We start from the raw sequence: 24,235 nt of genomic DNA on the forward strand, positions 1-24,235 counted from the left end.
CCATTATGCAAAATGCTGGTGGATCAGGAAGGCAGTATCCAAACCCACTCACCAAACATAACAACGGACGAATAACCAGGAATTATGTGCCTCCTGATGTGTGTATCCAATACCAAGGGTCCAGTAACCTGAGAGAGACAGCCAGCAACCACCTAGGAAGTATTCTAGCCAAAAACAAAAAATAAAAATAAATAAAACCTTAAACTCAATCAAGCGTCCACATCTAACTATCAATTGTCAGGAACACTGGGGACAAAGGAACACTGGGGCGGGGAGGGGGGGGCGGGGTTCAGTCAGCAAAGTCCAAACTGTGGGAAACTACAGGAAAGATGACCCAAGTCACTCATCAAATAAACTGCAAGCAGGCACACAAAAAGATGGGGAGCCAAACCTATAGACTCACAAGAGTTAAAAGACATATCAACCAAATGCGATGTGCAGACTGTGTCTGAATCTTGGTCGGGACAAACCAACTGTGAAAACTAGGGCATGGGTTTTATCATCCTTACAGACACTTCAAGGAAAGAGAAAACACAATTAAGACCGCTTTTCCCTAAAACTGAAGGAAAGAACTAAAAAAAAACAAAAACAACAAAATCTGCCCACCAATGTAAAAGGAGGACAAGGAACATTCCTGCTTCTGACTGAGCTCTAAATTAAACCAACAAACAGGCTCCCCCGCCCCTTTTTTTTTCCTGCTACACTGTTGCCACAGCTTTATGGCAGGGAATCTGAACAGGGGTTGGACATGTCCCATTTATAATACAAACCGCTGTGAAGGGTATGAGAAGGGAATGAGCATGAGCTAACACTGGAAAAGTCAGACAAGGGCCAAGACCCAGGAGGCAGAATCTGGCTAACGAGACTGCGTTTCTATTCTCAGGACATAATGAAGCCACCCTGTGCAGCCAGGTAAACTCAAGAGGGCCAGGCAGTGCAGTCGCTATGTGCCTTGAGAGGCCAGGCTGCCTGTGTGCAAGCCACAGCTCTGAGCTTGAAAGCTGTGTGACCTGGGGCAACTCACTGAACCTCTCTGTGCCTCGAGACTTCACCATTCTGCACAGATGAGCTGCCCCACGGGGCAATGGAGACAATAATGGCACTCCCATGCCGGGGACTGCTCTGCAGACTACACGACTTCACACACGAAGTGCCTACAACAGTGTTTGGCTTTGGTCAGCTGCTGTTGTCACTGCTATTTGCACAACCCTTCTGAAACTAACCTTTCTCAGATGAGGTAACACCTTCCCTATCATCTTGTAGATGATAAAGATCAAATAATGAAGCTTGGGTCTTCACATTATTTGGTCATTTTAATCTCTGTAAACTGTGAAGTCCTGAAAACAAGTCCAATAGCTTACTTGTTTAGCAAAACCCAGCAATCAGTATAGGAGGTGGCAAATAGTTGCAATCAATAACACACTTGAATGCATTTTTAAAAAAACTGTCAAGCACTGTACCCATGAACGCAGGACTGCTCTCAACATGGATACATGAGCCAATTTTAGAAACTTCCTTGACAGTTTCAGGCACTCCAGAGTGGAGAGAAAAGTGCAGGGAAGAGACCAAAGGCAAAATCAGCTTAGAGCTAAGGCAGTGCTGGAGCTAAAAAGGAATGAGGATCTGAAGCTAAAAAATGGAGGAGATGAGACACACCTGCTCCAGGGACCCAGAAAGGTCTAACTGACCCATCTCTTTGCCCGTGTCCAGGTTCCCACCAATGGAGTCTCTCCTGGCTGCCCACAAAGGTACTGAGTGAACTAACCAGAAATTTTAACTAGTAGGAAAGCTAAACTGCAGCTACAGGTGAGGAGTGATCAAGAAGATGAATTCAATTCTAATAAACAGAGTCTGGAATATCTCTGAGACAGACAAGTTGAGATTTCCAACAAAAAGCCAAAAATGCAAGGCTGGTGCTTGAGAGAGCTGCCGTGGAACATGAGTTGTCAGGTCGAGGCCTGGGGGACACCAGCATTTCAGAGTGGGGGAGTCAAGGGGAGCAGAAGGACAAAAAGAAGCTGGCCAAGGAGAAGGGACCTGTATAAGCTAAGGGGCCAACCAGGAGAGGGCACATCATGAAAGCTGACAGAAGGCGTCCCAGGAAGGAAAGAGCAGGTCACGATCCTGTGAGGTCACAAATAAAGGAGAACATGCCAACAGTTTCAGAACAGAGATCACTGGTGACTCTTAGAAGAGAATGTCAAAAATAGAATGGGCATAAATTTATTTTCAAGGACTTTAAGTACAAGTAGGCAGCAAAGAAATGGAGAAGGTTATAACCCTTAAATAGGCTTCCCTGGTGGCTCAGATGGTCAAGAATTCAATGTAGAAGACCTGGTTTCAATCCCTGGGTTGGGAAGATCTCCTGGAGGAGGAAATGGCAACCCACTTCAGTATGCTTGCCTGGGAAATCCTACAGTCCATGGGGTTGCAAAGAGTCGGACACCACTGAGCGGCTTTTACTGACTGATTGACTGATAACCTTTAAATAATAAATCAGAGACGTGTTCTAAAATAATACACTAGCACCAGTGGAGTCGAAATTAGCCCAAAGAACCCAAAATTTTATACTGGGTTTTATCACTATGGATTTAATTCTGCAAAAATTGCATTGATTTACAACCAAATGGAAAGACACTGTACCCTTAGTTCAGAAAGGCAGCTACATTTAATCACACAGTGACAAGAGTTCCAGACCTGGGAGCTATTTAAAATGCAGATCCTGAAGCCACAGGGTCTTTGTCCCTGGGATGAGTGTGTAGATGCTGCAATTCTAACACGCTCCTGCGTAAAACCAATGCTCCTCATCCTTGGACCATAAACTTCCAGTTGCCAGGCTCCAGGAAGACCACTAAAGAGAATTTGGTTATTGAAGCAGACAGACTGCCTAGCCACTACTAGATGACTACTTAGTAAACCATGAGCTTAAGGAAGCACACCATCTTCTGTGCAAGTAGGTCAAATATACCTGTTCGTGTGCTCAGTCAGTCGTGTCTGACTCTTTCCAACCCCATGGGCTGTAATCCACCAGGCTCTTCTGTCCATGGGATTTCCCAGGCAAGAACACTATAAAGGGTTGCCATTTCCTTCTCCAGGGTATCTTCCCAACCCAGGGATTGAACCCAGGTCTCTTGCATTGGCAGGGGGATTCTTTGGAAGACCCAAGTAATATCTGTGAATATGTCCCCAGTATTCGGTTAGGTGGAAATGTCCCACAGTCTCCAGCAGATATTACTTGGCAGTTCTACAGCAGCTCATAGTCCTCAAATGCTTTCCCACATTATATTTCATTTGCTCATCACAGGCCCTGTTTTCCACAGGGGGGACCCTGAGCCCCAGAGAAGTCAGGCTTTATGTTCTTACCATCAGTCGAAGCACTGGACTTGTAACCTAGGTTTTCCTGCCTTCCAGTCCAAAGCTCTCTCACTCAACCAGAGCTACTGATTAAAAAAAGTTCTTGATGCTTTTCCCACATGAGATAGTGGTGCTGACTGAGCAGCTGGGGCTTCTCCGCATCTCAGACTACAACCGTGCCCGGGGTCGGACAAATACAAATCATGTCAGACTCAGAAAAGCTACTAAATGTGCACTTAGGTCTAAAAACCCCGTTCAAATCAGACTTATGACAACATTCAGGACATGCGTCCTCAAAATGTGGTGCATTCAGTATCTCAAGCTGAAGGAGTTTCAGAAAACAGCAGAAAGGGGAAGGTCGCTCTGACCGTCCTCCCAACCCCACCTTCTTTCCTGAAACAGGTCATAAACTCCCCTGCAGAGAGGACCATCCCCGTGCCAGGAGGAGGGAAGACAATCTCCTCACCAAAGATGGGCAAGTTAGGGCTGAGAAATGCACACAGACAACCCTTGTTAAACTCGCCCTTATCTTCCCAGTTACTTCTTCACCATTTCCTACCCCGAGCACAAACCCCTTTGTCTTGTCACCTCTTTACAAATTTATTTTTCACTGTCCAAAAGATTTTAAAGCTTCCTACTCTGGTCACTTTCACTTCTTGTGCAGGTTCTCAGGTACACACAAAAATTCAACAAAATGTGTATGCTTTGTTTTTGGTTCATCTGTCCTTGTCACTTTGATTTTTAGTTCCAGCCAGGAACCCTAACAGAATGGAGGGAAACTTTCTCTTCCCCTACACTTACTTAGACAATTTTCTTACAAATTGTACCATCTTATGCAAAAGATATTTTACCATAAAACAGTAAGTGGATCTTGAAATATCTGACTTTCATATCAAGTCAACAGGTTTCAGGGAAAACATGTGGAAACTGTGAGTACATGTGGAAATCAAGACAAAGCTACTAGCCTAATAACAGTCATTAAATAGAGTGGTTTATTTAGGTTGAATTGCTAAGAATTTCAACACTGCCAACTTTGCTATGTTGTCAGCACCTAAAGTCAAAGGGAACCATCCAGGCCTATTTTCACTCATGCAACCACACAGCAAACTTCCAAAGGAAATGGTAAGCATGAGTACTCTTATCTTTTAAACGTTTCCAAACAACAAACCAGACCACCACTCTACAAGTTAGTCACTGGGGATAATTCTGAGCTAGGAGACCAGAGCCACCATTGATGGGGTCGACTTGACCCAACAAGAGGGTCTGGTAAAATGGGCATGAAAAACAGGGTTTGCTCAGTTGCTATTCAGTACTGTGCCAAGGGAATTACATCACTGTGACGAGGGCATGTCCTCCTTACTCCCAAGAAGCAAGAACACCAGCAGGTTCGCACATGCCTCTGTTCCGAGACCCACCCAAAGGCATCCAAGAAAACACGGCGGGAAGGATAGGCGCTTATGAGGCAGCAAATGCCAAGCAGGGGGAGTAGGACTGGACCATGCTCCGCAGACATAAGCCTCACGGACAGTGGGAAACTCAGGAAGGAATGCTTCCATGTAACTCAACAAAAGCAGAGGCTGCTCCCAGGACAAAAGGTCAAAGAGGCAGGAGGAGTCAAGAGTTCCTCCAGCAACCTAACAAAAGAACTCGATATCCAAGAAGACCGGCTGGATTTTCTTACCCTGCACACTGGCTTTCAACACTTCCCAACCCTCTCCTTACCCTCTCTATATGCTAAACAACACTTGTAAAGCCCTGTGACCCAACATGGACAAGACGTGGGCACCCAACTAGGTCAGCCACAGAAAAGGCTGCAAGACCAGCCTTACAGTCCTCTGCGACATTTCCCCTACAAGCAGCTACACTGATAAAGCAAGCCACCAAGACTTCAGCGGAGACAAAAGCTTTCCACCAGTTTGGTGATAAAACCTATATTCTAGGATAATTACAAACTATATAAACTTGATGCCTAAGCACGAAGGTGAAATGGGGCAGGACTGCAAAGAGCTTGTCAAGAAAGAACTTGTAGGGATCCCCGTATATCCCTCCTCTGAAATGACACACTAGGGATTAGGGATTTACATTTCTCACTGCATTCCTTCCTTATTCCAAGGAACCACCAGAGGATCGACTGAAGCAAAGAGCAGGAAAAACAGCCTAGAGCTGTGGCTGGCAACCTCAGAAGCACATCTGATTCACTTGGAGAGCATTCAAAAACCTTGGGGTTCAGGCCACACCTAAGTGCAACTGAATCAGAACCTCTAGGTGAGACCCAGGGACCAGCACTGTTATCCCCATACAGAGGACGACAATGCACTGGGACCCCGGTCTACAACAGTGCAAAAAGCAAAGGAGTTTCAATTACAGGACCAATCACAGCCCTTCCTAGGACTCCATTTCTTCATCTGGTAAAAGGGAACAGGATTAATGAAGGGAGGGGTAAGGAACGCTGTGTTATGTAAACCCAAGGCCAATCCAGCGACATCAATTTAAAAAACCCTAAATCCAAACATCGGTGGAAGCACAGACAGAAACTTACCAACATCATGGCAGCATAAAAACAACTCACACATTCTTTCCTTCCTGCCCAGCACAAAAACTGGTCTGTTTTATCATAACAGTATCATACCACCAAATACCGAGCAGTTTTTACCATAAGGGAAAGAAAACCTTCAACCTGAAGAATATCCTTAATAAACTCAATCACAGTTTATCCTCAATAACCAGTCTTGGAAGAAGGTGTTACTATCGATGAGAAGCATGAAAAACACGGAGGCCAAATATATAGCCCAAGTCCTAACTAGTGAACAATGGATTAAAATTTCTACCTGGTCAATTAAGAGGTGATAGCCGCGCAACTCTGTGAACATGCAAAACACCACTGACACGTACACTTTAAACGGGTGATTGTACAGCCTATGACCTATGTCTCAGCAAAGCTGTTTTTAAAAAAGGCACATGACAGTTTCCGACCTGTGCAATCTTGTTCGAAAGCCACTTAAATATCAAGCATATGTGTGTGCATGCATGCTAACTCATTTCAGTCATCTCCAACTCTTTGCAACTGGACTGTAGCCTGCCAGGCTCCTCTGTCCATGGGATTCTCCGGGCAAGAATGCTGGAGTGGGTTGCCATGCCCTCCTCCGGGGGATCTTCCCAACACAGGTATCGAACCCCCATCTTTTTTGTCTCCTGCATTGGCAGGCGGGTTCTTTACCACTAGCACCACCTGGGAAACCCATCAAGCATATACGGAGTGCCAACGCATTCTATAGATACAAACCACTGGATTGGGAAGATACATAAGTCCATAATTGTTAGTATGTGAATTCTCATATGCAAACGGAACTCTTTTTAAGGCCTAAGAAGGTGAGGCAGAGACTCTGAGCACAGAATGCAAGGTTTCAAATCCAAGCTGCAGTGCTTATTCTCTCTACAACCATGAGGAAACTACTTAACCTCTCTGCAACTCAGTTTTCTCACCTGTAAAATGAGGACAAAAGCAGACCACAGCTACTGCTTGATATTATGAAGAATAACGGAATTATTATTTGTAAACTGCTTGGGAAAGTGCCTGGCACACAGTAAGCACTGTGGAAGTGGTTCTCAAAAATAAAAGTCTGGTTTACAGTTACAAGACCAAAACAAAAGTCTGAAGAAAAAAGAGGCATCTAATTTCCCCTCCCAAGTCATCTCCCCTGCCCATAAACTCTACTCTCCAGTATGCTAAACTACCAGGCAGACAATCTGGTGGACAGGCTAAGAGCACAGACTCTGGAGTCAGGCTGGCTGATTTGAACCCCAGCTCCTTTTTAATTCTCAGGTCTTAGGCCACTTATATCATCCCTTGGTGTCCAGAGTGTTCGTCTATAAACTAGAAATGATAATTTATAACTCATATAAGAATATTAAAGGTCTTTAACAATTTTATTAATGCTTATATAATAGGTATTGTGCTTAGTCGCTCAGTCGTGTCTGACTCATTGCAACCTCGTGGACTATAGCCCTCCTGGCTCCTCTGTCCAAGGGATTCTCCAGGCAAGAATACTGGAGTGGGTTGCCATGCCCTCCTCCAGGGGATCTTCCCAGCCCAGGGATTGAACCCAGGTCTCCCGCACTGCAGGCGGATTTTTTACCAGTTGAGACACCAGGGAAGCCCAAGAATATTGAAGTTGGTAGCCTATCTCTTCTCCAGGGGATCCTCCCAAGGAATTGAACAGGGGTCTCCTGCATTGCAGGTGGATTCTCTACCAGCTGAGCTACCAGAGAAGCCCATTAATGCTTATTAGTAACAGTCTTGTTAATGCTTATTATTGTCTTATTGACTCATTTAATAATGCTTTTCATTATTACCTCACTTAATACTGAATCTTGGGCTTCTCTTGTGGTTAAGAATCCAACCTGTCAATGCAGGAGACACTGGTACCATCCCTGGTGCAGGAATCTTACACATCTCACAGCAACTAAGCCCTCGCGCCACAACTAAAACCAACATGCCCTAGTGCCCATGCCCTGCCACAAGAGAAGCCAGTGCAGTGAGAAGCCCATGCACCTCGAAGAGTAGCCCCCGTTCACGGAAACTAGAGAAAGCCCAAGTGTAGCAACAAAGACCCAGTACAGACAAAAATAAATAATGAATTTTTTTTTTTAAAGAACTGAATCTCACATCTAGTAAACAGTGTCAGCTACTCTATTTATTTTATTACCTGTTATCCCCTAAATGCAGCAGGTGCTCTCACTTCTCTTTCAGCTGCTGTTTCCCATCCCTGATGTGATCTTCCCTCTTCCTCCAACCACTCCTTCTGAACCACCCCTACCTTGGAGAAGACCTCCCCTCTCCACCCCCCACCCTGGAGGGAAACAGGCTCCTTCTATGATGCTCCTATTAACTCTTGTTAGGGCACTATTCTTACTTGGGCCAATAACCAAAAAAATTAAGAATAAGTAAGTGGTAAGGAGATCAACAAATTGCTAGGTGTGGCTAAATTCATCCAGAAAATATCAAATTTGCTTAAATATTCAAATGATTCACCACCGTGAGTGCTGGAATTCACCTACAAGTATTGAGTTTCAGATTCTGGGCCCAATTTCTTAGACACTCCATTGAGATGAGATTCTCTCCCTAGTCAGGCTCCTCAAGTTTTAAGAGGGGATGTCAACCCTATCCCTAGATAAGATTGCTGAGTCTATGGATTTGTGCTCAATATGGAATATCTGTGTTCCACAAGAAAGCAAAGAGCATGGCCTTTAACTCAGGCTTCACAGCACTGCCTAGTAGTGAACAAAATCAGGGAGCGTCCAAAGGTAATAAGTAAGGGGCATTCCTGGACTATCGTGGACCAGCACAGCTCATCTGGAGGCCTTTGAAGACTACATTTAGGCCTCCCTAGTGGCTCAGATGGTAAAGAGTCTGCCTGCAATGCAGGAGACCCAGATTCGATGCCTGGGTTGGGAAGATCTCCTGGAGAAGGGAATGGCAACCCACTCCAGTATTCTTGCCTGGAGAATCCCATGACAGAGGAGCCTGGCAGGCTACAGTCCATGGGGTTGCAGAGTCAGAAACGACTGAGCGACTCACACACACAACACAAAGACTACATTTACTGCACCGCCCTTGCGCTAGAATGAGAGACACTATAAGAAATGGCCTTATGGGATCCACACACTTGTATCTGTGGTTATGAGGTAGTTATGAACACAGTTTGCACACTGCTTATAAAAAGAGATGGGGAGAAACTGCCTCAGAGAGCAGAAAAAGAGGACCTCTCCCAAATAACTGACCTCACTTCCTCTTTGTTTTGGCTGCTAGAAGGTTCAGTCGCCTCTAGCAAGTACCTACATCCTTATTCTAGCTTAACCTTAGTCCTTGTTTCATCTTACTTTGCCTTCTTTCTGTTTTTCTCATCTACTCTGACTTGATTTTGACATGTCTTGTTGGTTTATAAATATATGTATATATGATGTCAGCCATAAGAAATCCTGGAAAGAGGCAAGTTTAGATGAATAAATAAATAAAAACACAAGTTCCCAAAGAGTAAAACTGAAATGTCTCATTTCCCTGACTCTCACTACTTGGCTAAAATTCAACTGCCCTTATTGATATGATGTGACAGTTTAATAAAAATACAACCCAAAAGTTAAGCCTGTTTCCAGGTCATTTATTTTATTTCATACTAGTTAATCAGTATTATACTCCACTTACATGCCTACTCCTCCATTTAAGTTCCTCACTCTATCTCCAAATTAAGTAAAATTATTTAATTCATCTACAGATGTAAAAATAGTAAAGTTTGGGTATCTACTCCCACCCACTCTGCTGAAAGAAGTCACCTGAAGGGAACATAATTGTTCCCTTGTACTCTGATTGCATGTAAATTTAATGCAAAGAAAAGGTCACAAGTTGTTAGGTTGGAAAGGGGTAAATGTAGGCTCCAAAAATGAATTCCAGTGATTCTCAGAGAATCTGCCTAAAACAGTTGTATATGAACATGTGTCTGCTCATGTATACTCAGAGTGCCCTTCTTAGGATGGAACCTGGAGTAATTACAGAAAAGAAAAGGGCCACATAGGCCACATACTCTAGAAACACCGAAAAACCTGCAGATTTTGGGAGGCCTGGAGAAACTTAAGTCATGGAACAGCATTTAAATATATTTGTCTGCTTACAATTTCCATTGCAAATGTGATTAGTTTGCGCGAATAAATAGGAATATGATGTGTTGGCCATGTTTTCCTCTTGAGGGTTATCACAGAGTTTTGATTAAGGACAAATGTCTGAAATGTTGGGTATATTTAAGTTCACGACACTTAAAATGAGCTAGGAAGTTGTATAGGCTTGATTAAAGGGCTGCCTTCATGAACTTAAAATTAAAAGCAATAAATTCCAATGAGTCAAGTGATTGGGACTAAATATGGTATTCTGCCAAAAAAAGTTGAAATGGAGTCCAAAGAGACTGAAATGGTGCCCAGGTTTCAAGAAACGGTGAAAGAGGAAAGGTCAAGCTGTCGGAGCTGCCTTTCCTCTGGGCTAGTGAATGAGTCCCATTACGCAGAACTCCTTTTAAGTAGAACTTCACAGGAGTTACAGGCTCCCAGGACAATCTGTTTTGTCATTTCTATAAAGAAGCCTCTCAAACGCTCAGAGGCCGGTGTGTTAAGTGTTGTCAGATGCTCAGAGCAGAGAGAAGGATGAGAAGTGGGGGCGTGGGGCGGGGAGGTACTCCGGAGTTTTTACGCACACGCGCGCTGGCCAGCTCCAACAGTCTCCAGAACGGAAGTCAAGGTGACTTCCCCACCCGCGGGAGGGCGGAGCCTTTGAAACCTAATAGGATCAGGCTTTGGCGCCGGCGGTGGCCCCGGGAAGCAGCTCCGGTCAACAGCAACCGGGGTCACGAGCAGGAGCGCGCTGGGGTGGCCGAGGGGACCTGCTGACCCAGAGCCCTCTCCCACCCCAGGACGCCATCGCGCCCGCTCCTCTTCACCGGCCTTGGCTCAGCCCGCCGCGCGCCCGCCAGGCACCCACTCCCAGTCCCGGCCAAGTGGGAGGGTCCAGCCGGCAAAGTTTCCGCTGCAAGGTCGGGCCCCCGGGCCCTGGGCCCAGCAATCGCCGCTTGTGTGGCCCAGGAGGGACGGCTACCTCCCTCCTCCCGCTGCTGCAAGGTGGAACAGCCGCCGCGCGCCCCTTTCTGTTTCCTTTCTCTGTTGCACCAACCGAGCACGTGAACCAGGGCCCCTCGCGGCCCCCGGCCGACGCTTACCTTGGCGGCCGCCATGCTTCGCCCTGGGTGCCGGCAGCTGCGGGCTGCAGGACGCTCTCACTGCTCGCCGGCGCTGCGGACCTGGGCAGCTCACTTCCCGTCCCGACGGCGGCGAGGGCGGCGGTACAGCCCGGCAGCGTGCGCGCCCGGCCTGCCTCCCCACGCCCTCCTGCCGGCGCGGGTCATGCGGGCGCCGCCAGCCCATTGGCTGGGCCTGGCCGGGGCCGCCGGGGCGCGCGTGATCCGGACGGCCTCTGCCCTGCTGCGGGGCGGGCCCGGGTCTGGGGGCGGTGGACTGGCCCCGCGCACGTGACCCCGGCTGCGCTGTCCAGCTGGGCGACCTCTGCAGCGGGGGCGGCAGGCGGGGGCGGGGTTCACGACCGTCTTTTGGGAGCAGGTGGCCTGGCGAGGGAAGCTGTTGGCTTCGGCTGCTCCCGGGGCTGCTCCAGGGCCTTCAGACCCGCAGGCGGGGCACGCAGCTGGGGAAGTTGAGAACGACACTAGGTCCCAGGTTTATCCAAGTGTTCCTGTAGGTTCCCTTTCAGAGGGTCTCCGCTCTGGGGTGAGAGGTGCGGGGCGTCATTTAAGAGATCCCAGATCCCGAAGCATTGACTAGTCGATGGGAAATAGAAAAGTAACGTCTCTGGCAAGCCTAGTTTTAGGTCAAATCTAGCTAAGTGGATCTACCAAACAGCTGTATGTATAAGTACAGAACTTATACGTGCTGGGGCCACTTCATTTCCACCCTAGATAGTAGGGTGGCAGAGATCAAAGACTCCGCCCTCCCCCCCTCCCGACCCCCCGCCAAAATAGGCCCTACTGAAAGAAACAGGTTAAATTTTAATGTAAAAATAGAATGTGTAACCCCCAGAGGTCTTTCTCTTTATAAAAGTTTCATTCAGTTACTTCTGCTACCAAAATTTATAGTTAAGGCAATGGAGGTCAGTGAAAAGGGCTTTAAATGTTTTGTAGATTATGGATATAACCTAGCAACAAAAGTGTTTTTTTACCAGTCATTTTCATTAATTAACACTGATTTGAGTGCCTGCTACTTGCCAGGCACTGTGTTAGGTGCTAGGAACACCAAAATGACTGGAGAGATGGTCCCAACCCTTAAAGAGCTTAAGGGCTAGTGGGAAAGCTGGCACATAAACAGTTAATGTCCATATAACCTATCAAGGCAGCAACCTTTACCCAATGACTAAGGGACCTCTGAGTACTGGGGAGACCTCTTAGAGGAGAGGATGCCTAGATGAATGCACCAAAGTGGCTGTGAATTAGCCCAGTCAAGTGGAGGGGGATGGTTTTCCAGCCAGAGAAAATAAGGAGGAGAGGGAGGCCCAGAAATGACTGAGGAAACAGAACAAGTTATGAAAGTGATGGGTCATGAAAGGTAAGGAGCTGTGGAACTGGTGGAAGAACAGTCTGGGTTGGGACCATTCATGGGGGGTGCTGGGTGCCATGGTGAAGGGTGTGCACCTTAACTGAAGGGCTTCAAGGGCGGTGGCATGGCCAGGATTACAGTATAGATGGGTCCTGCTTGAGGCGTGGAGGATGGGGTAAGGTCACACTGTTGGGATATTCAGATAAGACAGACTGAGGACTTGAAACCAGGGATGGGATAGGGCTAGAGGAAGGAATAGGAGGTGAAATTAGTCAGTGTGGTGACTGATAATACATGGGGGTAGGATAGAGAAAGGAAGTCACCCTGTCTTGCACATTGGGCCCTGGTGTAGATGTTGGAAAGACACCAGAGATAACAGGTAATACATCAGTCATACAGGAGTGTTTTGAAGTATATGCCTGTTGTCTGTAAGGAGAGTGTATGTGAAATACACAAATTACACTGTAAAAGACAAACATTTCAAAAGGGAGTGATTGATTAAGAGATTCTCAAGAGGTTTAACAAAGACTGGAACAACTCGAATGTGTTCAGTAGGCAACAGAGAAAGGCCAGGCAAGGAGTTAAAGAATAAAGATAAAAGCAAAACCAGGAGAAATGATGGAGAAAAGGATAGTAGGGGACGAGTCTACAGCTCACGCACAGGGGTGGTCCTGGCTGCTGCAAAGAGTTTTTAAAATGTGCAGAGAAAATACAACGTCATGTAACCAAGATCACATCGTATACTGTATGCTGTTTTAAGGGGCATCACTGAAGCTCTCCGTTTATAATACAGTGAACTTTTAAAAAATTTAAATGTGGTGTGTTTTCTGGAGATCTTGGAAAATTCAGAAAATCATAGTAATGACAAAGTCACTCGTATTTCTTGTATCAGTGTTAGCCAGTGTTACCATATTACTGTTATTTTCTTCAAGACGATGTCTTTATGTGTTCATGTAGAGAGTCATTTTTTTAAATTTAAATACAAGGACTCATACCCTGTGTAATTTTTTTTATGTCCGCTTTAACAAAGCAAACACATACTGGGTGGTTTACAGTAACAAGTTTACTCTCTTCCCATTACGGAGGTCAGAATTCCAGAATGAGTCTTCAGGGGCTAAACCAAGGTGGAGGGGCTGTGTTCCCTCCAGAAGGTTTAAGGGAGTATCTGTTTCTTTGCGTTTTCCAGGGAGCCCATGGTCCCTTCGTCTGTCTTCAAAGCCAGCTTACCAACATCTTCTACTGTTATAGCCACGCTTTCCGGGAAGCAGACTCACTCAGAAGGACAATGCAGATAGTGGAGTGCAGTTTATTACACCGGCGGGCCCAAGGCAGAGTCTCCTCTTAGCCAAGGGCCCCACCAGCATTTGTGAAAATCTTTTATACCCCATGTGTAGGTGTCCAAACCCACCAACCCAAATCCCTTGAGGCTTACAAAGGAAGGGTAAATACAATCACAATAACCCCATCATTCATGTATTATATGTAATCAATAAGCCCAAGGTTACATTCCAACCAGTTAATCAATAAGCCTATGGTTACATTCCGATAGATACTGATACTGTCCGGAGGCAGGGGTGATTAGTGTCTTCCCTGCCCAGAGGGGGGTCTTATCCTTCCATTGTCATTCCCACAGGCCTCTTCAAGATTCCCCTGCCCAGAGGGGGGTCTTATCAGAGTCCACTGGAGAGGTGGCTGTGCACGACCAGCATGGACAGGCCTGAGATGGAGTCCAGGCCCAATGAATTCCTTCTTCACTCCCTCTGAGCCCCGCTTCCCTCACCTTTCCTCCTCTGCTGTAATCTCCCTCTGCCTCCCTCTCATAAGGACACTGTGCTTGCTGGACTCAGCCGCTCAGCGGCCTCCGACTCTTTGATGCCCCCATGGACTGTAGCCCGCCGGGCTCCTCCATCCTTGGGATTCTCCAGGCAAGAATACTGGAGTGGGTTGCCATGCCCTCCTCCAGGGGATCTTCCCAGCCCAGGGCTCAAACCCAGGTCTCCCACATTGCAGGCAGATGCTTTACCCGTCTGAGCCACCAGGGAAGGACGCTGATGATGGCATTTGGGATCCACCCAGATAAGCCAGGATAATCTACCTCCGTATCTTTAACACAGTAGCATCTGCAAAATGAGTCTCTGCCATATAAGGTAACATTCATAGGCTCCAGAGATTAGGCTGTGGACATCTGGGGGAAACCGTTCCTCTGCCTACCAAACCTACCACACTCTGGATGCAAATATAACCACATATGAATAAAAGTGTATTTCCATTTACAGTTGGAGTCAGACTCAGTCAATTAAGATTTCTCCCTCCTAGAACTCCTCAAAATATGAGACTTTTGAACAATTAAACTATCACAAGCCCTGAAATATTGAAGGAGGCTCCCTGTCCTCCACATGACCTGTCAACAATGGGAAACATCATCTGAGAGGATGAAGTGTGAATTGACCAGGCACCTGCTGCCTTGTCTTGTCCTGACAGCCGCCCTCCTGATAAGTGATTCGGGCCATTCTTGTCCCTCTCCCCAGACCACCCTCTTCCCTACCACTTAAAAGTAGCTAGCACTGAATCTTGACTGAAGGGGCTCTGTTATGGGTGTGTCTCCCAGTCCTAATCACCATGACCTCAGAAAATGACTTATTTTTGAAACTGAAGATGTAATTAGTAAAGATGAGGTCATACTGGGGTACGGTGGGCCCTTCACCCACAGACACACCCCAGGTGGAGCCACATGACGTAAAGGCGGTGACTAGAGTGATGCAGCTGCAAGCCAGGGGACACCAGCAGGCAACAGCCACCACCAGAAGCTAAGAAGAAGCTAGAAGAGATGCTAACCAGAGTCTCAAGAGGGCACATGGCCCTGCCAACACCTTAATTTGGGATCTCTAGCCTCCAAAACCAAGAAAGAATACAATTATGTTGTTTGAAGCCCCCTGAGTTTGTGGAACTTTATTATGGGAGCTCAAGGAAACGGATACAGAGCCCAAAGCCACCTACGTGTTGTACCAGATGCCAACATGGCCTGTTGGGAAAGCAGCCAACCCAAACCATGGTGAAACTCAAGGGCTGACAGCATGAGCTCATGCCCTGGGGTTCAGAAGAGTGAGCGGTGTGTCCTGTTCTGAGCTTTCACCTTCCTCAGAGTGGCGGTGCTTTGCACATGCCCCTTGACCATGCCCTTTAAACCATCTGGTTTTCCCCAGCTCCACTAAAAGCAAACAAGCCAACAAAAGGTTCCACTCCCCCTATGAGCATGTTCCTAGATCAGACTGCAGGAAAGGGCATCCTGTGAGAATGCTTGCAAAGCACCTCATCTACCAATAAGTTTGGGCATATAGCTGAGAATTATAATAATGATCTTTTGCGTGGATGGCATGTTGCAAAGGTAATGCTAGGGATGGTAAAGAACAGGGGTGACAGTGAAAGGAGCACCATGAAATAGGTAAATGAAGAGCTCCCAAGTTCTGCGGTTGCAGCTGAGTCTCACCAGCTCAAGGACACAGAGTCCCTCTGTTACAGTCATCCGTCTTTGGGATCCTGCCGAGTGTCAAATCAAGCATGCTAAGCCCTTCCTGAGCATGGGCAGAAGGTAGGTCAGAAATGAACATGATCTAGCTCCTTAGTAGATCCAAAGGAGAAAAGCTGTGTCAACATTTTTAGAGTTAGAGGTAGGGGAGGGAGGAAGAGAGTAAGGATGAGGAGATAGAAGACACCTTGAGTAAGAGTGCTTGCAAACAAATCCCGGAGTTTTGAGATCCTATGCTCAGAGCAAGGCCTTGAACAGCTAGGTTCTGAGAGCAGAGCAAGTGTACAAGCCCGGGGACACCTGCCCCCGCCTCAGCAGAGCACAGGGGCACCCTCAGTTTCACCAAATAGAAAGTTGTAAGCATTGAAGTTTACCCCAGAGGGGAATAAGGGGCCATACTAGCAACTACCAAGGGTCTGCTGGGGAAAGGGAATAACAGGTATTAACTTTACAAGATAATTCATCATAGTGTCCCAGTCAGATAGCCAGATACCCCGATTTAGTGATAAATAATTAGATTCACAAGTACTCAAGGTACACAGAACTTTGTGAGAGGCAAAGAAAGCCTCTAAAATCTGATGTAGCCACTACAAATTTGGGGATGAATACACATGACCAATTTCAAGTCAACTCCCTAGCCTCGAAGATTTATTGGTGAGGTATCTTAAATTGAGATTGGGGTGACAGATGACACATAGTACCCTCAAAAGCTCTCAGCTCGGAAAGTAAAATGACTGCTCCATGTCCCAAGAGCACAGTGAACTCTTCAGTAAGACTGAGCACATGGCTGTCACTCACCAGCATCCATGGGATAATATACATCATTCATACCTCCCTGGGATGCACGGTGACCATCGCTGCCTCTGCCAACACAGTCTTATAATCTAGTGTTAAACAGTTTCCCTGCCCTACATTATAAGGACTTGACCCTGACACAGAAACAAAAGTGAAAAAAGACACAGTCCTGGGTCTTCAGAGAGCTCACAGAGCTATCATTCAAGTCTTTGTTGAATGTCACATATCAGAGATGCCTCCCACCTCCACTCACCTGCTGTTTAGCATTTCATCCTATCTCTCCCTTATCACCTGGCCGTAGTTTACTGTCTGCCTCCCCATACTGGGATGAAAACAGGGATTGCATCTCTATTAGTTTATATCCAGGATATTATAACACTGTTTGCATTATACAAGGCACTCAAATATTTGTTTAATGCATGCATTGGAAATAGAAACTCATATGCCTGGGGCACAAAGACCAATAAAAATTGAAGAAGGTTATCCCACAGAGGCAATGAGTAGGAGTTTAAATTAAGGCATTTTGATGATTTGGTTTCGTTCACAATTGTAGGGCATATTCTGAATTTCCTATGTGAGTCCTAGGGTTCCCTTACCCGCCTGCTCTCCACGTGGTTGCCCCTTCCCAGTAAAGCCTCTTGTTTTGTCGGCACATGGGGGTCCTCAGACAATTCACTTCTAGTGTTAGACAGGAACCCCCTTTCAGGCGCTGGAAAGGGTACCCCCTTGCTGCAACACCTGTGGGGCCCTCATGGGCACAAAGCCTTTCTGTGTCCCCCAATTCTCATTTATAAGAAATAGGCTTTTCTCTGATAATGAGTGAGCATCTTTTCATGTGTTTGTTAGCCATCTGTATGTCTTCTTTGGAGAAATGTCTCTTTAGTTCTTTGGCCCATTTGGGATGGATGAAACTGGAGCCCATTATACAGAGGGAAGTAAGCCAGAAAGATAAAGACCAATACAGTATACTAACACATATATATGGAATTTAGAAAGATGGTAACGATAACCCTATATGCAAAACAGAAAAAGAGACACGGATGTACAGAACAGACTTTTGGACTCTGTGGGAGAAGGCAAGGGTGGGATGTTTCGAGAGAACAGCATTGAAACATGTATACTATCAAGGGTGAAACAGATCACCAGCCCAGGTTGGATGCATGAGACAAGTGCTCAGGGCTTGTGCATTGGGAAGACCCAGAGGGATCGGGTGGAGAGGGAGGTGGGAGGGGGCATCGGGATGGGGAATACATGTAAATCCATGACTGATTCATGTCAATGTATGACAAAAACCACTATAATATTGTAAAGTAATTAGACTCCAATTAATAAAAATAAATGAAAAAAAAAAAAAAGAAATAGGCTTCATTCAGCCTCCTCAATCTTCCTTGAGTTCCAAAGAGCAGATTCAAACAGTTGCTAATCAGGGAAGGGAGGGAATGAAGAAAGAATGGAGGAACAGCCAAGAAACAATAGTACAGCCTTAGAGCAGAATCCTGGTTCCTCCTGAAAGAATATACATAACATCTTTGAGTTCTTCTGCAGGAGCCAAAGACCCCACCCAGATGTTGCTGTGTTGTTCAGTCCTAAGTCATGTCCAACTCTTTGGGACCCCATAGACTGCAGCACACCAGGCTTCCCTGTCCCTCACCATCTCCCGGAGTTTGCTCAAACTCATGTCCATTGACTCGGTGATGACATCCAACCATATCATCCTCTGTCATCCCCTTCTGCTCCTGCCTTCAATCGTCCCAAGCATCAGGGTCTTTTCCAAAGAGTAAATAAACAAAACTCAATAAAAAAAATTTGTTTAAGCCCACAACAACATAAATTTATTATTTTGCAGTTCTACAGTTCAGAAGTCTAAAATGGGTAAAATCAAGGAACCAGCAGGGCTGGGTTGCTTTCTGGAGGCTCAGAGAGAATCCATTTCCTTGCTGTTACAGCTTCTAGAAGTCGGATTCATGACCCTTCTTCTCCATCTTCAAAGCCAGCAACAGCAAGTCCAGCTCTTCTCCTATAACATCACTCTGATCTCCTCTTCTTTGCTCTTTTACATTTAAGGACCCTTATGATTACACTGGGCCTCCCAGGTGGCGATAGTGGTAAAGAACCTGCCTGCCAATGCAGGAGACGTAAGAGATGTGGGTTCTGTCCCATGGCTGCAGTCCATGGGGTTGCAGAGAGTCAGACACGACTGAGCACCTTAGCACACATAATTACACCAGGTTCACCCGGATAATCCGGCATAAACTCCCAGTGATTATCCTGATGGACTGCTGCTGCTGCTGCTAAGTCACTTCAGTGGGGTTCGACTCTGTGTGACCCCATAGACGCAGCCCATCAGGCTCCCCCATCCCTGGGATTCTTCAGCCAAGAACATTGGAGTGGGTTGCCATTTCCTTCCCCAATGCATGAAAGTGAAAAGTGAAAGTGAAGTCGCTCAGTCATGTCCGACTCCTAGTGACCCCATGGACCGCAGCCTACCAGCCTCCTCCATCCATGGGATTTTCCAGACAAGAGTATCCTGATGGACAATCATGGTCAATTGATTAGTTTTTTAAGGCTGCCATAGAAAAGTTCCACAGATTGGGTGGCTTAAACAACAATGTCTTATTTTCTCACAGTTCCAGAGGCTGAAAGTCTGAGATCAAGGAATCAGCAGGGTTCATTTCTTCTGAGGCCTCTCTCCTTAGTCATAGATGGCCATCTTCTGCCTGTGTGTTCACATGGCCTTCCCTGTGTGCATATCCGTGTCCTAATCTCTGTTTTTTTTGATGTATCCATTTATGTGTTTTATTTATTTATTTTTAATTGAAGGAAAATTGCTTTACAGTATTGTGATGATTTCTGCCATACACCAACATGAATCAACCATCGGCATACATATGTCCCCTCCCTCCGGAGCCTCCCTGCCACCTCCCTCCCCATAATCTTCTTTTCTTAAAAGGCACCAGTCATATTGGATTAAGGCCCACCATAATTACCTCTCTCAAGTTAATCACCAATTTAAATACCATGTTCCCAACTTCAGCCACATTCAGAGGCACTGAGGATTGGTATTTCAACATATGACTTTTGTGGGAGAGACAACTTAGCCCATAGTAATTAGCAGCTTTAATTCCACCTGCTACCTTAAGTCTCTTTTGCCATGGAATGTAACATATTCATGGGTTCTGGGTACAGATTTGTGAACATCTTTGGGGAGCTATTATTCTGCCTACCACACCGTGTTCTGAAAATGCTCTCACTGGTAAAGTAAATCTATAGAAACAAGAGATCTTAGAGTAGACTATTTGGTACCTGTCACCATGGTCCTTGCAATCCCAGTAAAGCAAAACTGACTGCTGGCGGGAATTACATCAAAATTCCTTAAAGAGACTGAGCCCAGTTTCAATGGCCCAGAGGCAAGAAACCTCAGGGTCTTGCTTCAAGTCCAAGCCTGGGTTCATGAACCTGCCCGAGGTCCTCTGGGCTCAGCAAACCACTCAAAATAGTGGCAAATCAAGCTTAGGCTGCCCTGGCCCCTCATGTACTCAGGAAAGTGAAAAAAGTGAAAGTCGTCATGTCTAGCTCCTTGCAACCCCATGGACTGTAGCCCTCCAGGCTCCTCTATCCATGGGGATTCTCCAGGCAAGAATACTGGAGTGGGTTGCCATTCCCTTCTCCAGGGGATCTTCCTGATCCAGGAATCGAACCCAGGTCTCCTGCATTGCAGGCAGATTCTTTTACCACCTGGGCCACCGATGAGGCCCTCAAAACTCTGTTGGACATATTAGAAGAGGCAGATGCACCAGCCCCCCAGTGTCTGACCAGCAGGGAGGAGCAGCAGCTAGAGATTCTTAGAGTGAGCTCTCCGGGCATGGCCACCTGTGGCATTGCTTCTAGTGCAAAAGTTTCTTTTGCAAGAAGTCCCCAAACTATCAAGAATTCTACAATTTTTGAAAGAAATCTGATGCTCAGTAAGACAATCTTACCAAAACTTGCTTAATGAGACCTATGTTTTTATAAAAACAACAACAACATAGCAAGAGCAATAACAACAAAACTCTATACAGATGTTTTTTCTCTCTCACATTCTTCCTAACAGCGAATCACAAATGGAGAAAAGTTGAAGCATGTATTGGGTTGGCCCAAACCCAAATGAACCTTTTGGCCAACCCAATATATTCTACCAGTGGCTCTTATTATTATTTCCTCATCAACCTATCTGTCTGTCTAACTAGCTTCAGCTAGCATGAGTGAGTGAGTGTTAATCACTCAATCATCTTTGACTCTTTGCAACCCAATGGACTATAGCCCACTGGGCTCCTCTGTTTATGGAATTCCCCAGGCAGGAATACTGGAGCGGGTTACCATTCCCTTCTCCAGGGAATCTTCCCGAACCAGGATCGAACTCAGGTCTCCTGCATTGTAGGCAGATTATTTACAAACTGAGCCACCAGGGAAATCGAAGAGACTATTTGAATCCCAGCTCTGCCATTTAAGGCTCTATAACCCTTGATCAGTTATCAACCTCTCTGAGCCTTTGTCTCCTGATCAGTAAAAGAGAAAAAAAAAAAAAAAAAAAAACATTTTGCAAGGTTGCCAAGATATTTAATTGAATGTATAGAAATGGCAAATAAGAATATGTTACAAATAATAATAATAGAATGAGAGAGTCAGCAGCTGTCCTGTGAGATTGCTTCTAGCTGTGGCAGTCTATGATTCTATTTTTGAGTTTCTCCTCCTAAGAGCATCCTATCACCCAAATGAAGATGATTTACACCTAGGCTTATTGTCTCAGAATCTCCCAAAGACAGGGAAGTGTAGAGGTGTGGGAAGTGAGGAAAGTCAATCAATTTACAAAGATTGGAAAATCGACTCTCAGAGCTGGAGGCTGAAACTCCAGTGAGGCAGAGACCATGAAAGCACTGGAGTATTTAAGAACAATCGATTAGTGTTTGTTTCCAATTTGAAGAGACTGGACCAGCTCTTTCATGTCTGAACTTGTTTGTCAGTTGGACACACAAGTCCAGCCTCGGGACCACCAGCCTCTGTGGCGCTTTATCATCTTCCCTCCTGCCACGACTGCCTGAATTCATTAGAGAGAGATCCACTGCTCGAAAGAGAGGCCCTCACATTCAACGCCTAAGGACTCTTGAGAGTGGCAGACCTAATTCTCTTAAGGTTGTAATGCAGTGAAGAAGATGTTTAAACATCAACATTTAAAATTAAAATGAAGCTCATCATATATCAAAAGAGGCAGAAGAATCAAACTCTAACCGAACGTCTAGGTTTTCTCTGTAAGACTCCGAATAACATGGCCCCTGCCGCCTCTTAGGTCCTCCCATCCCTTTCTGGCTACCGTCGCTCCCTCTGCAAGCTAAGCGAGTCTTGCCCTGGGGCCTCTGCACTGGCTGTTCCCTCTGCCTGGAGCTCTGCCAGCCCTTTTGCCCAGATCCTCTTTCTCCTCCCTCAGGTCCCTGGGGTCCTACCCTGACTTCCCATCTGAAGCGGGAACCTCCCTGTGGTTCTCAGTCTCTGCATCCTGTTTCTGGCCCTTTTGGCACCTGTCACAGTGAGTAATTAAGCTACACAGATAGGACTGGCAGTAAAGGAGCTGCCTGCCAATGTAGGAGATGTAAGAGGTGTGGGTTCGATCCCTGGGTTGGGAAGATCCCCTGGAGGAGGGCATGGCAACCCACTCCAGTATTCTCTCCTGCAGAATTCCCATGGACAGAGGCGCCTGGCAGGCTACAGTCCATGGGACCCCAAAGAGTTGGACACGACTGAGTGATTTAGCACACAGCACAATGAGTATAAATATTTCTGTTTGTTCTCTTACCTGTGGTGTGAAGAGATGACTTAGGAAAGGGAGGCTGGACTGAGCTGGGGCAGGTGAACGGCCTGTAGTTCCAGGGCATATCCTGCAACTTTCTACTAGTAAATGACCTGACACGTGAGCTCCATCAACATCGCCAAATCAGTGATCTGAGGCCTGACATAATGGAATGAGAGTCAGGAGGTCTGGATCATGATCCCAACCCAACTCTGCCACTTAGCAGCCATGTCACTGTGAGCAAGTCACTTGTCCTCTCCAGTTGCTTCACCAATGAAATGGGCAGACTTGATTTTTGAAGAGGCTCAGTCAAGGACTAACATTCTTGTCCTGACTCGTTTAGACAGACAGCCAGCCAGCAGGTAGTCAATCTCAGACTAAGGCAGAAGAAGAGGAATCTGTTCACTCTGGTGATGATCGGAGGGGTGGTATTGATTAAGGATAGTGATGACCTCTGTATTGACGTTGCGAGTGTCCTTTAGTACGGGAATAGACCTCCACTTGAGTCATTCCCCACCCTGGCAAGATTCATCAGTCAGATGAATGACTACCTACTCTGGCTGGCAGAACCACCAAAGGCCCCAGTGTCCTCTGGGATGTGTGCCACCATCTGTGACAGGGAAGTTCCTCTAAAGCCCCTGGTGAAATGTAGATAGCTGTCCTAGAGGAGTCAGTCCCCAAAGTCACCACCAGGCATTTACATTTTTGGAAGTCCCAGGCTAAGGGACATGGGACAGAAGTTGTAGAGGGAAGGGATCTCTCCAGACCTCTGCTGTCTAATGCTAAAACCACAAGCTCCGCATGGCTAGCGGGCACTTGAGAGGTGGCTGGTGTGAACTGAGATGTGCTGAAAAGATAAAGAGCATGTTGGATCACAGAGATTTTAGTATGGAAAAGTATATGCAAAATGTCTCAATAAATAATTTTTAAATTTGTGACATGTTGAAATGGCAATGATTTAGACAAGTTGGGTTACATAAAATATATTCTTAAAATTCATTTCATATGTTTCTTTTAATATTTTTAATGTGGCTAATAGAAAAATTTTAATTAGGGGTTTGTATTATATTGCTCTTGAATAGTGCTTTTCTAGAGCTAGACTTATGTGTGTGTGTGGAGAGAGACAGAAGGTGGAGGAGTTGAAGCAGCAAAGATTGATGGAGGAGATGGGAGTGAGCCACAGAGACATTTTCCTAGTATAGCTCCAGTTTACACTGATTCGCACCATTAGGCAGCAAGCTTAGAAAAATCTGGCAATGCCAGGGTCCAGGCTGGAGTTCCTGGGGGAAGAAATTCTAGGGGTTTTCCATACATGTGGCTTGATATGAAGATGGGGTCTGCTAAATTGGGTGAGAGGGGCAGGGTGAAGTGGGAGGCCAAGAAATCAGCTAGTTGGTGTTAACCCCACTGGACTGCACCCCTCAAAACGGCGCTGGACGAGGCACTTCACATTGTGAGGAGCGTTACAAATGGGAAGGAGAAAGGTGGGCTTGAGCTCAGTGGTGGATTACACAAAGACTGAACTTTAGTGTAAGTTAGTTATCTAGGAATAAGACTTTGACTTTACTGTCTAAGGGAAATTTTTAAAAACGTTTGAT

The 24,235-nt window shown here is 46.1% G+C and overlaps 1 protein-coding gene across 2 annotated transcripts in view; it reads right to left on the reverse strand.

The window, feature by feature from the left end:
- SLC25A13 (solute carrier family 25 member 13) overlaps window positions 1-11,369 on the reverse strand; it is a 226,698-nt gene extending 215,329 nt beyond the window's left edge. Inside the window, exon 1 of one of the 2 annotated variants that reach the window (XM_043462657.1) lies at window positions 11,112-11,369. In XM_043462657.1, coding sequence (XP_043318592.1) covers window positions 11,112-11,126 — 15 coding nt within the window. In that variant the 5' untranslated portion in view covers window positions 11,127-11,369. The remainder of the gene's footprint in view (window positions 1-11,111) is intronic. The other variant, XM_043462658.1, reaches the window with a different exon arrangement.
- Between the last annotated feature and the right edge of the window lie 12,866 nt (window positions 11,370-24,235).

This window comes from Cervus canadensis, chromosome 3 (genome assembly GCF_019320065.1).
Source record: "Cervus canadensis isolate Bull #8, Minnesota chromosome 3, ASM1932006v1, whole genome shotgun sequence".
NCBI lineage: Eukaryota > Metazoa > Chordata > Mammalia > Artiodactyla > Cervidae > Cervus > Cervus canadensis.